The sequence below is a fragment of the Tetrao urogallus genome, assembly GCF_951394365.1.
Source record: "Tetrao urogallus genome assembly, chromosome: 8".
Taxonomy (NCBI): domain Eukaryota; kingdom Metazoa; phylum Chordata; class Aves; order Galliformes; family Phasianidae; genus Tetrao; species Tetrao urogallus.
The window spans coordinates 15247104-15260332 of record NC_136821.1 but is presented as its reverse complement, the minus strand read 5'-3'; the positions used below and the strand labels follow the sequence as shown (position 1 = coordinate 15260332).

The 13229-nt window shown below is 38.0% G+C and overlaps 1 protein-coding gene across 1 annotated transcript in view; it reads left to right on the top strand.

The window, feature by feature from the left end:
• LY75 (lymphocyte antigen 75) overlaps window positions 1–13229 on the top strand; it is a gene marked incomplete at both ends in the record, with an annotated part of 39748 nt that overhangs the window by 13214 nt on the left and 13305 nt on the right. Inside the window, 10 exons of the mRNA XM_079539271.1 lie at window positions 3161–3242; window positions 3814–3885; window positions 5230–5353; window positions 6754–6789; window positions 7036–7211; window positions 8263–8327; window positions 8822–8898; window positions 9990–10126; window positions 11145–11250; window positions 12450–12610. Of these exons, the coding sequence (XP_079395397.1) occupies window positions 3161–3242; window positions 3814–3885; window positions 5230–5353; window positions 6754–6789; window positions 7036–7211; window positions 8263–8327; window positions 8822–8898; window positions 9990–10126; window positions 11145–11250; window positions 12450–12610 (1036 nt within the window). The remainder of the gene's footprint in view (window positions 1–3160; window positions 3243–3813; window positions 3886–5229; window positions 5354–6753; window positions 6790–7035; window positions 7212–8262; window positions 8328–8821; window positions 8899–9989; window positions 10127–11144; window positions 11251–12449; window positions 12611–13229) is intronic.

Genomic DNA, 13229 nt, shown 5'->3' with positions numbered 1-13229 from the left:
TTCTGCTTCTGTAACTACACAGAATCTAGAAAGCCCCTTCAACGTGGGAGTTTGCAAGAAAAGACTGATCTGTATTCTCAGCATGCTTGCCAAAACAGCAGTGTCATTGAAGTGAAGTTGTTGCAACTGTGTTAGCACTGCTCCTCTGCTCTTCTACCAGAGTGGGTAATGAGCTGGATGGAGGTTCAGTTGGTGGCAGCAGCCTGCCAGAGAGAGGAGCAGGGATCAAGTGGCTTCATGCATATTGCTGTCAGAAGCATAAGCACTTGTAGGTCGTGTACGTGCGTGTTTGTTACACTTCACCTTTTATCCAGAGTTGTGAAGAGCTGTACACCGGGGTAGTTCACTTAGGTTCTTCATCTTGTCGTCTTTTGTTTCAGCAGTTAGAATAGGATAGTAGCAAAAACACTGTTTAGCATCACAGTCACATTGATCTAAACAATATTTATTGACTCCTGCACAAAGTTGGCTTTTGTGAAGTTCTGATTCTGTATAAGAGATAAGCCAGTGGTATTCTGCAGGAATTACTGGAGATTTAGGGTCTTTCATTGTTAACCAGCGTGAAGTCCATATAAAGCACACTTTGCATCTATTTTCTAAGTTAAAACTCAGGATAACCTAGATTTTAGAGGTCATTCTGGGATTGTAGCTCAAAGGATGCTCTGGCAGACATAAATCTATTCTGATAACAGTCTTCTGGATTGGTTTGAAATGTTTCACAGTGAGAACAGATAAGGGAAGTACAAGCAGGTCCCTTGCTGCGAGCCTAGTTGCAGCAGAGCCTTGTCTTACTTGTCTTACATGCTTAATGGCATTCTTTTCCATGATGAGGTGACAGTATAATTTTGAGGGATTATCAGATGTCTTTAGGTAAGCTTAGCTGTGTTGTCTAGAGCAGTGGAACAGTTCCTGAATTACGTTCATTTCTAAAGAATTCCAAAATGTGTGTTAACCTGCAAGTGCCCAGTCAGCTGGAAACCCTTGTTATAACAGACTTATAGCTGTGAACTCGGGGATAGGCTGGAGAAATTCTTGACCTGATACACTTTTTATTTATTCTTATTTATTTACTTTGTAACATAGAAGCCCTTTGAGTTCAAAGACTGAAAAATCACTCTAGTTCCTCAGGTTATTACTGCAGATACTTGTGAAATGAGTGTCTCAGACTTCCGTTTTAGCAGATGTTCCTCTGTGATGATCGGCTGCGCTAGGCCTGTAGGTGACGACTAGGAAGGGAGGGCTAAGCAGTGTCTGCTTCATAATTGGAAAGAACAATCCAGGCAAAATAAGTTCTAAAGGCAAATTGCCAAAGGCCACTTAGCTGCTTGAAAGCTGGTGGATGGCTCAGTTTCTATCTGGAGTGATGCGGAGTGTTTAGGCTGATATCACTGAGGACTCTTTGGTGACATTAAAAGTCTTAAGACTGTTCAGTATGGTAAGTATGGCTGTCACACTGATGTTAGAATTTAATACTGGAGTTTGAGAAGGGGGTGGGAACTGAAAAATTTGATTTGTTGTTGGTTTGATGCTTTTTCTTCCTAACAAGAGCCCTACAAAGTAAAGCACCATTGCCCTTTCTGGATTTCCTGGATTTCACATGCCTCACCTATGTACTCTGGGGTTTGCTTTTATTTGTCATAGGTCTGAGTCCCAAAGGCAACCTTTAAGACCTGTTTTTGTGAAGCCACTCTTGAAATTTTTATTTTTTTCACACTTCAGTATTAAGGTCTTGGGAACACATCCTCAGCTTCTTGCAGGCTGTTCCAGTTGTGCTTTTTTTTTTTTTTTTTTTTTTTTTTTTTTTTTTTTTTTTGGTGCAGCTCTGTCAGCTGTTTCAGGCACAGTTTAGCATCCTTAAGGTGATATGTGTGAGAAGGCAGTGACACGATCTTAACAAAGAGTTTCTTTGGTTGCCCTGGAATTTCTTATGCTGTTAAGCTGGGTTTAGGTCCATCCCTCTATCTACATAATAGACTTATGTTCGCAAACTTGCCAAGTTCTATCTTAGAGTCAGTCTGATAGTTTGTCACCACTGTTTTTTTAGAAGCCTTCTCCAAACTCTGACCTCTGCTGGCCAGAAATCTCTTTTGCTTTTCGAGTCCAGATTTGTTTCTGAGCTATGGTTCCTTCAGTCACGATGCACTTTTTCCTCATAAAGTTATTCCTCTTGGGGGCTCAGTGTCCTAACTTATTGGCAAGAGTAATTATATGCCTTCCCTTTATTTTTAAATGCTAGAAAAGAAAACCTCTAGTTCTTTTTTAATAAGCTAGTATTTTAAATATTCTGCATTGCTTTAAATATCCTTCTCTATACTTGGTACATCAGTTTTTGTAACAGTAGGCCAGGTAAGTGTTTACAGAAACCCTCTACTCTGGCATTGGTGCTTTTTTATCTGTCAGTACACATTAATGAGTGTGTCTCTCTGATACTTCACTGCAGTCAGGTTTCATGTTGGCTGTAATTTCATTAGAAAATTGTCGTTTTTCTCTCTGCTGCTTTCAGCAGTTACCAGCTCTTGCTTTTCTTGGGCAGGCTAGCAGATTGGAATGAATTGTCTTAAGCTGCAGTATCTAGAACAAAAATGGTATTTCAAAAAGTATAGGCTGCAGCACAAAACCGAACTTGCAGTTTAACTGACTGTGCCCCTTCTATGAAGTTGCAAAGTTCAAATATGTACCTGTGCTTGGTTTGTTTATGTCCCTGAAACCTAAGAGAGAAAAGAAGTCCATTGTTTTGTGTGAATAGTTTTTCATGTGGTTTGAGAAAGAGTGTTCTTGAGAGAGGTGACCTGGAGGTGGATGAGGAGAAGCAAGCCAAATATCCCCCTGCGATAGTCTGGGAGAAAAGTATGGAAAAGAGACCTCCATTTCAAATGACAACTGTTGAAGTGGTGATTCACTGAATGAAGAAGTTTCCTGATTTACTTCTCTTGCCTTGACCACAGAGAAAACTAACCGACACATCCTCCTAGATGGAAACGCCAAGAGGACCTACCCTCTAGGCCCATTTTCTGCTTTACCTGCTACAATATACAGTGGTGAACTTCTGGCCCTTGATACTAAGTATTTGCTTGATACTAAGTAATGCAATTCCTTAGTCTTTCTGTTAGATGTGTTGATACATATAGTTGGCTTAAAATGTTATTTTGTTTCTTTACAGTAATGACAGATGGGTATGGATTGGAATGAATAAGAGGAGTCCAGATTCTTTGGGAACCTGGCAATGGAGTGACGATAAACCCGTAAGTTAACTTTTAACCATGTCATGTCCTGATCTCTTGGTCTAGATTGAAAAATAAATTTATAAATACTTCAGTAAAATTATGGCACATCTTTCAACAGATGAATAATTCAGAGGATTGTGCACTGATGTGCCATTATCCACGCAGTTTTCCAATTAAAGCCATATCTTTTTCCGATTAAAAGCATATCGTTAATAAAGTTAACCTGATATCTGTCTTATTCACATTAAAATATTTTAATGGAAATATAGTAGTAAATATCTAAGAGCTGGTGGAGGGAAGAAGATGTCTTAGTGCAACAGCAGAGGGAAGAGTTTATCTGTTTATCTTGATAGAACAGACTTCTCCAAAAATACCTTCTTAACTGGAGTTGATTTTATTTGCCTGAAACTGCGAGTTTTTTTAATGTATTTTTCCTCTACAATAACAGGTACTTTTAAACTTTGATGCAATTATTGCCTTTTAATGTCATTCTAATGGTGCAAAACCTCACGGGATCACAAGTTTAAAGAGGCTACCATAGCAAAAATAGTCCTGAAGTAATCATTCTTTCATCCTATCCTTCTTGCAGGTAACTAGTCTTGTCTTGCCACATGATTATCTGGAAGATGAGTATGACACAAGGGACTGTGTTGCTTTAAAGGTTAGTTTCAAGGTTTTTAATAATGGCAGCATGTTCTTCCAAAGTACTTGGAAGAAATACTCCTGCTAGCTGTATACTGAATTTAGGTTGACTGCTGAAGAAGTTTTCTTTGTAGAGTAAAAGGCTGATGATGTTCCCTTCATTAATCTATACCTAGTATTGCATTTCTCTTCTTCAAGCAGCTGTAATGAACTGAGTGCTTTGCTGATGCTGATCTGTCATAGGACTTCTTCTGAACTACAAAATATTTTAATACTATTTTCTGTTTCTTAATGCCATGCTATAAATCCATTGAATATTATACATAACACTTAGGAACATAACATGGAATCTTAAAAAAAAAAAAAAAAAAAAAAAAGCGAAAGAAGAAAAACCAATCAGAACTCTAAAGTAACTTTTAACATCTTGATTAGTTTTTTCTGAACTGCCAATAAAGAATGTGATTGAAACAGTGTAATGGGATGCAGTAGCCAGAGTAGAGCATGTATGCTTGTGTTTGCTGTATTTCTTTACTTACTTGTGAAGTAGACTGTACTTGTTTCAGTTTTTCATTCAAGGAGTTCTTCATAGCATATTTTTTATTTCAGTCTCAATGGCATGAGTTGTAATATGGCCTTTAACTTCCTGAAGCATCACCTGACTTTGCAGATCATTTCAACATTGCCCATTATATTAACCTACTTAGAACCACTTCAGCTTTTTTGACTTATAGCAGGAAACAATACTTGTATTCCTTTGTTTCTGTTCTCAGCCATTTCCCCTCATTTTCTTCCCCTATGTTTGTGACCCTGAAGTACGAAGCTGATGTAAGCGTGCGACAAGGAGAGCACTTTGGAGGAGGCATTGTGAATACAGTAGCCTTCCTCCTTTACCTGCTAGATCTAGACGTGTTCTTTTCACTAAATGAAACAAAATTCTCCTTATTGGGGAGACCAGCAAGACTTGATTGTAATAAATAATCTTATATTAAAATATTGTTTCTATGCTAATTCAGATGGGTGCTTCCTCTGAGGAGAAATGACATTTTTTTTCAGGGCAACGAGTTGCAACAGAGAATTCAATAATAGGCAGAGACAGGACCCCTGTGCTACAAAAAAACGAAGGAACAATGTTGCAAGGAAGGGCTTCTGTATATAGACTAACCTTAGACACTTAATCCAATTACTTCATAAGCTTGGCTAGCATTGAGTTACAGTTTAAAAGTTAAATCTGCTCAGTTTTAGAAAGTAAGTTGCGTGGAATGTGCATGATGACTTTGCCAAAGTACTTTTGTAATACAATTTCATTTCATGTTTCAACAGTCCATACCATACTAATTCTACTCTCTGTTCCTGTTTTATACAGACCTTTCAGTTTTCAAGGAGATCATTTTGGAGATTTTATTTCCATGAAGGCAGAGACCTGGAATTTTATTTCAAGCCTTTTGATTGTGAGGCTAAACTTGAATGGGTCTGCCAGATAACTAAAGGTAAACTGCATTTACATGCATTTTGTGTGAAAGAGCATGTTTACAGGTTTTTAGTTCCTTTGTGTTAACAGTTTTTATGAATTAAAGTTGGTGGAATTTGAAATTGAGCCTTAAGTAATTTAGGTCTAACTAGCTGAGAGTAGGTCAGCACATCTGAAATATCGCTCATGATCAAATTGGAAGATTTGGGCAGCAGAGAAATACAAGCAGGAACTAGGGTAATAAGCTTCAGAAAGACATCATTTTCCTTGGTATTATAAAATAAAATAAAAATCTGCTACTGAGCCATCATTGCCCTCTAGCAGAAACTTTCCAGTGTTTTATTATATTTCCTCTGTGAACCGTTAGAGGTCAGTATGTGAGATGCCTTGCTTGTGCCGAAGGCAGTGTGCTTAGAATGCTCACAGACATATCAGAAAATGACCATGAGGAGAAGGATGTATTATCACTGTTCGTGTATTCCTTCTTGTCCCGTGAAGCACGAAGTGACTTTTCAGTAGGTGAGATGATAGAAGTCAAGTAATACTTGTAACTAAAAGACCACAGACATCTTGAGTATGCAGTTTGCTTCTTCCTCAGGTGAATGAGCCTCTTTAATTCTGGTTAAGTTGCTGAAGTAGCTCCTCACTGTAGTGGGATGGAGGACTCAGAGTGCAGAGGAATGGCATGGCGTCTCTGCACAGATCCACATTTTTCATGCAGTATGAGAAATGCTGTAATCCAGTAGGCTTTTGTGCTTTAGTAGATCATTAAAAAGCATTTTAGGGCATGAAACTTTCCTGTCCTAGGGGGACGTAGTTAGGTAAAATATTACTTTGATGCTTACATCTTTCTTGGGAGAAAAAAAAAAAAAAAAAAAAAAAAAGCTCACAGACGTATTTAAGACTGAGGTATGGAAAGACTTCACTCATTTTTAATCAGCATGTTTTAGACTATTAAACCTATGCAAGACTTCATCCTCCTTTTTTTTCCCCTTCATCATGCATACTGTGGTGAGGAGGGGTTTGGCCTTTTCTCCCAGGCAACAAACAGGAGTCAAGGAAATGGCCGCAAGTTGTACCAGAGGAGGTTTAGGTTAGACATAAGGAAGAACTTTTTCTCTCAGAGAGTGGTCAGGCACTGGAATGGCTGCCCAGAGAGGTGGTGGAGTTGCTGTCCCTGGCAGCGTTCAAGAGGCGACTGGATGAGGAGCTATGAGGTATGGTTTAGTTTGTGGTAGCAGTGGTAATGAGAAGACGGTTGGACTAGATGATCTTACAGGTCGTTTCCAGCCATGTGATTCTATGATTTTATGATTCTGTGGCTGAGAAGCATGAGTATAACACATCACTCCTGTTAGGTATGAGCACAGTTTCATTAGAAGGTGAACTGGAAGTGACTGTTCCTTTTTTCTCTGCCAGGTAGCACTCCAAAGACACCTGAGTGGTATATACCAGGTAAATAGATTTTTGGATACCCTTTAACTTTGTGTATATAGTTACTGCTGATATATATTTCACTAGTTTTGTTGTATCACTACTGTAACGCCTTTTGGATAACAGCAGATGTCATGACTGATAGCATTTAACTGCAAGAATGAGTGTTGACTTTTCCTGGTGTCAAACATCAGGAACATTTATTATATTAAGAAAAAGAATGAGTTTCTCAGAGTTGATTTCTAATGCAGCACTTCTTCTGCGTAGATGAAATTGGAATTCATGGAGTCCCACTTGTTGTTGATGGAGCAGAGCTGTGGTTTGTACCAGATAAAAACCTGAGCTTTCAAGAAGCTATTTCCTACTGTCAGAAAAATGATAGTGAATTGGCCTCTGTGGAGTCTTACCCAAAACTCAGGACAATACTATCTCAGATAGAAAAGGTAAGGAAGTTTAATCTATCTAACTGGTACTTTTCACTACAGGGAAGTTTTGTTGCCAGCTTTTTCAATATTAAAACAATGTTAGTCCATAATTTCCTTTCTCATTCTATTGGCCTTAATTGTTTTTAACTGTATTTATAAGATGAGTTGAAACAATACCATGTCATTATTGTAAAAGAATTCTTAAATTTAAGAGTAGCCTCAACCACTGGAAAAAAAAATATCTCCAAATGAAGAGAAAATAACTCTTCATTCGTACACACCACATTTTCTGCAAATACTTGACTAAATTGCCCCAGCTATTAATTTTACTCATGGGATAGCACATAATTTCTTACCTGAGGAGAAGATTTAATTAAAAATGCAATGATGGTCTGATAGCCTTTACAGAAAGGGGTTTGTGGTGTTCATTGCGCGTAAGTGCATTCTTCTAAGGAATCTTACAGAAGCATTTCATGTTTCAGCACCTCTGTTAGTGCCTGTCTTCAGGCTTGTGAGTAAATAGCACTTTCTGAAATCAGCAGTTTGTAAGCACTCTCAGTGAAATTTCTTCTGACAATTCTACCTGGAAGTAGAGAGGCAGAAGAGACTGAAAATTTGGCCTTTTTAATCTCTACCCTATTCACGATCTATTCACTGGGGGACTGCCTGCTGGAAGCACAGAATTACTCTGTGTAAGGGCCTGTGAAACCACGTCTGCTTTGGGTTGCTTGCAGCCGCATCCTGGTTGTTTGGTAGCACTGCTGCTATGAATTTTGCAGGAGTGATGTTTCTAGCATGTACTTATGAGAAACCTTGCAGCACTCTCTCAGCTTTGTTCCTCACAGTGGAAAATATGGGCTTTTTTTTAATAGTAGGTGCAGGCGTCCATTATTTTGGCACATTCATATCTATCTGTATCCTTCTCTATTCTTGAAGAATTATAATTCTTATACATTTAAAAACAAATATTTTAAATCAAAGTGAATTTTGTCATTGATTTATTGATGATGGGAGTCTGGAGAGCTGTTTCTGTAATCTGTAAAATTACCTTTTTTTTTTCCCTCCACAGCTATCAAACAGTGAACAGAAGTGGTGGCTGAAGTTTATTGATTATGGCTACAGCTATCATTCACCGTATGTAGAATACTGCTTTATTCTAAGCTTGACCCAGTTAGGTAATGTTGTGGAGAACTTATGCTATAGTCCTGCAGAGCTGGGATGCCTCACAGCAAGGGCTGCATTGTGCAAGGCTGCTGCAAAGGATCACCAGCTTCCTACAAGCAAAATCTTAGCTTTCCAAACTACTGTAGCAGTACACTGCTTCAAAAATACTTTAGAAAGGCTCTTGTCCATTATGCTCTCTTGTCTTGACAGCGTGCAAGCAATTGCAGCATGCAGTGAATAATCTACCCTTGTTCTGCACATCTCCTTAATTTGGACAAATTTACCTACCTACCAAATATTTGTTCCTGGTCTAGTTTCTTCCCATGTCCTTTCCAGTGTTGTAGGGCATCTCCTAGAAACAGTTTTCAGCCCAGATTTTTGTATGCACTGGCTCTGTTTCTATCAGAGCTTCCATTTGAAGATCACAGTGGATTGGAGATTGACTCTGAAATGTTTGTATCCAGTTTACAGTTATTTCCACGCTTCCATGATCGATCCCTGAGGGACTGCTGGTATGTTTCTAGGAAGAGCTGGTATAGAGGTATGGCTAATTTTATTCTTCTGCCCTTCTAGTCATTGTTGTGAAGTAACTACCATTCTGCTAAAACTCTGATACAGATTACAAACTGATAATAAATTAGGAGCAAATATCTTCTTGGCAATCATCTGATTCAATTTTGAATCATGTATTTGTTGTTCTTGGGAGAAGCCATAACAGTGCTTTTTGCTGACCAGAGGGAAATGTGAATTCAGAAAACAGCTTTTTTGATTGGTAACAATGGTTGATCATTAACTCCTTTTGTAGCCTAAAATAATTACTTGGGTGAAATCTTTTTTTTTTTTTTTTTTTTGGCTGTTTTCTTTTTTGTGCATGCGCAATATATTCTAACTTCTGAAAATTAAGTGTTAGAGTAGTTTGACTGAATACCAGCAACTGCATGTGCATCTGGAGATGTAGATTTCTTTAAGTAGTGGAGTTCTACTGGAAGAGGTAAACAAATCAGTAGAAATGCCTACCTTGTGGTACTTGAAGCTGTTTGCTATCAGCAATGCGTCATGCTGGGGAAAAATTTGTGACATCTGGAGACTAAATAGTTACCTCATCTATTATTATTTCCACTTCAAAGCATATTTTTCTGTTATATACTGCTGACCTGTTTTCATCTCTGCTAACCAAAAAATCTTATTAACTAGGAGGCCAGTCTAGTTAATTTTGGAATAATGGAAAGCAGTAGGACAGGGCAGACTCTTTGCATTTTGTTTGACTTCAATGGGTTTTAGAACACACACCTTCTATGCTAGAAAATGCAATTAGTCCTCATTCAAAATCTTTTTTAAATCCAACTCTTTTCTGTTGAAGTTACCTCCACTTATGTGAAGTGTTGCAACTCAAAGTGAGAGATCGGAATCTGGATCTGTAAGAAGAGTACATTATTGTCTGATATATAAAGCATTTATGTTTGTCTTTTGCTCTGCTGTTACTTTTCAAGCTTTATATTGTTCTGTACTTCAGTGTGATTGAATTGAAAAGGACTTTGCTTCAGAATGGTCTTTTTCATGTCCATGTATGTAAATAAATCAGAGCATGATAGAAATTATCATAACTGTTCTTCAAAACTTACTTTTTTACAGACTACCCAGTTAACTGTAACATGAAGCTGCCTTTCATTTGTGAGAAGAATAATGCCTCCTTGCTGGAGAAACACGATCCCAGTTACCGCCCAGTCACAGGAGGTTGCCCTAAGGGTTGGCTTCGATTTCGGAATAAGGTACAGAAATAATACAGTTCAGTGATCAGTACCTATCTTTTGGAGATCAGTAAGCTGGAGTGCCCTGCTAAAAGAGAAAATGAAGTATGTTTAGGAATGAACTGTGGGGTTGCTTTTGGAAACTATGTGCAGTGATTTAAAATCATCTCCTCTAGTTCTCTGTTGCATGCATAGAATTGCTGCTTCTTATTTTCAAAGCAGTAATTTCAGGATTTTCATTTTTCCTTCACCACATGGTGAAGTCCAAGAATTTTGGTTTTATTGTCTAATCTTGGGCTCTGCTTTTAAGAAAGAAAAGGATTAGAGAAGAAGAGGATAAGATTTCTGTGGCTGAAATATCTTGGTTCTCTTGATGAGTAATCATATGCAGCCAGCAAGCTGGCAGGCGTTCTGCTTCACAAGCCACGTTAGGGATTTCACTTGATTGGGAATTAGAAGAAGCTTTTTAATAAGGGACCAACCAGAAGTCAGAAGCTGTACTGTAGTAAATTTCAATTCTATGTTTCAAGATAGTCATTTGAAATCTTAGTGAGATTGTGATTCCTCTTTTGTGGCCTGCTGCTGTTCTCTGTACATAAAAAGGAGTGCACATCAAATCTGGCACGTTACACTGTGCCAAGGTTTGCCACTTTATATCAAATCATTGCAGAATATAGCTTTTGAGTTCCCAAGTTGTTTCTCTCACAATATAGTACATTACAATAAAAGAAACTTGGCCCAATCCAGTTGATTTTCATGTATAATTCTCTTTCTTAAAACAGTACATGTTCATGATGTAGCTTATTAAAAATTGCTGAGTTCTGACCCTCAGTGAATGAGGGACGATTCATTGGTCACTTTTATGTTTAGCTATTCTGTTAATATAACCAGGAGGGCATGCAGCTGATATCAGTCCCGTTTCTAAAAAAAAGTAATTACATTTAATTACATGACATGAAGTGAAATTTTAAGGTTGGTTTTCTTTTCAGTTACTTCTTAGGAAATCAGTAGCACAAAGAAAATTGTGTTTCTTTTGCAGTGCTTCCTAAAGATGAAATCCGAGTTCTTAACGTTTAATGCAGCTAATGAAAAGTGTGTAACTTTTGGAGGCTCTCTTCCATGCATCTCAAGTCAAGCTGAGCAAGGTATGGTGAGCTGGGGACACTTGTGAATATGCAACTTCTCTTCCAAACTCAGTGTAGTTCTGCTTAAGAGCTAGAGCGTAAAATGTCTTGCTTCTTAACAGAAGGAGGTGCACCAGGAGCAAAAATCCAAGATGAGATTAAAAGTGCATTGTCTGTTGTTTGCTGTTCTAGAAACCTAAGATGGAAATATGGTCAGCAAGCATTTTAACTTAACCTGTTGTAAAAAAATAAGAATAAAAGATGAAAAACTCCCACGTTTTGGTTTGCAACTTAAAAATATAACTGACACTGTAGTCTTTGTACTTTAAAAGCCATAGTTGTTGTGTCCCATCACCAAATCCTCAATTGCAAAATCCACACATGTGGAATGAATGAAGCATGCCTCTTTCTGTGGGCTGCTTCAGTGGCCTTAGGAGGTAGCTAGTTCTGACATGTAAATCTTCCATGGGTTTGTCTAGTTTGTCTAGTTCAGAAAATAGGCCAAGGCCAGCCTGGCATTTGGCCAGGAGGTAAGACACGTCAGCAGTAGCTAATTACATAGCTTCAATTTGTTTTCCTAATCTAGACAAGCTCAGTGAATGCCTTTTGTGCCTGGGGGTTCACTGAAGGGCATTGTTTCATTCCAAAACGCTCAGTAAGAGGGGTCTGAGTTTTAAGGTTTCCTTAGCTGAATTTTTTTTCCATTTAATCCTGGCTTCCTTTTCCAATCCTACTTACTTTGGTGGTGGTGTCAGCAAACTGCTAGAATCCAAGAAATGGTTCTGCTTTACGGGGTACGTCTCCATCTTTCTAGATGGGAGACATGACTTCCTCCATCAGTTTGGAGAGGGCAGGAGGAAGTTCTTCCACAGAGAAGCAATAAAAAATCTTGCAGACTGGTGGAAAAACAGCTTCTGAATTTTTTTTTAAGTGCAAGGATAGAAAGTACTGGATGCAAAGCCAAGTTAAGTACACTGCTTGCTCCTCATCTGAAGATGTGGAGGACAAATACAAATAGTCTGCTCTGTTCAGATAGAAGATAACACCCCTGGGGTTGATTACGAAAGGAAGGGATGATGAGTATTTGAAAACCTTGAGGGTCTAGGAAAATGAAGCTAATAAAAATGGAGTTGCATTTCCTTATTAATGCAAAGTGTTTTTCAAGTGTTTGCTGCTGCTGATTGAACCACAGGATGTACATTTACGATTTTGTCCAACAGATTTTATAACATCCTTGCTTCCTCAAATGCCAAGAGATATTTGGATTGGTTTGCAGTTTTTGTTCAGCACAAGAGAAAACAAGTGGATAGATGAGAGCAGACTGTTGTATAGTAACTTTCACCCACTCCTGACAGGAAGACTGAGGAAAATTCCACTGGATGTAAGTTCTGGCTTTGGACTATTAGATTTCTCTGGACTATTGAGTAATGAAATTTTGAATATTGGTTGTATCAAAAGAGGAAAAAAAAAAGCCAAAAGAAACATAAATAAAAAAACAGATTGATTCCCCCAGATGGTGACTTTAATTGGCAGAGTGACTGACAGCAATGGAATTCTGTTTATTTGGACCCTTATTTGAATGATGTCTTCTCAGTTGAAATACAGAACACTGAAAAGTAAAGGAAGAAAACCCAAACAACTGTTTAATGACTTGTCTGTAATTGCTATCTGTAATTTATACACTATGTAAATATAATCATCAAAAAGATTATATCAATAGTTATTGGTTCACTTTAGAATGTATCTGTAAACCATCATACACTGGTATTTGGCTTGCTGTTCTACCATGATGAAGCATAAAAATGTAATGGATTCACACCCACAAACAAGATTTATTTTAAGCATTATTTTTTCAAGCGTTAATTTAATGCTCTTCCCCCATATCTAGCCTACAAATTCTTTTTGAGTCCAAGCACCTGGTAGTGTTTGTAAAGTAGGCAGACTGTATTACACCACTCCTTTGAATGTTCTTAAACAAGTTCAGACAGATCATGTTCTCC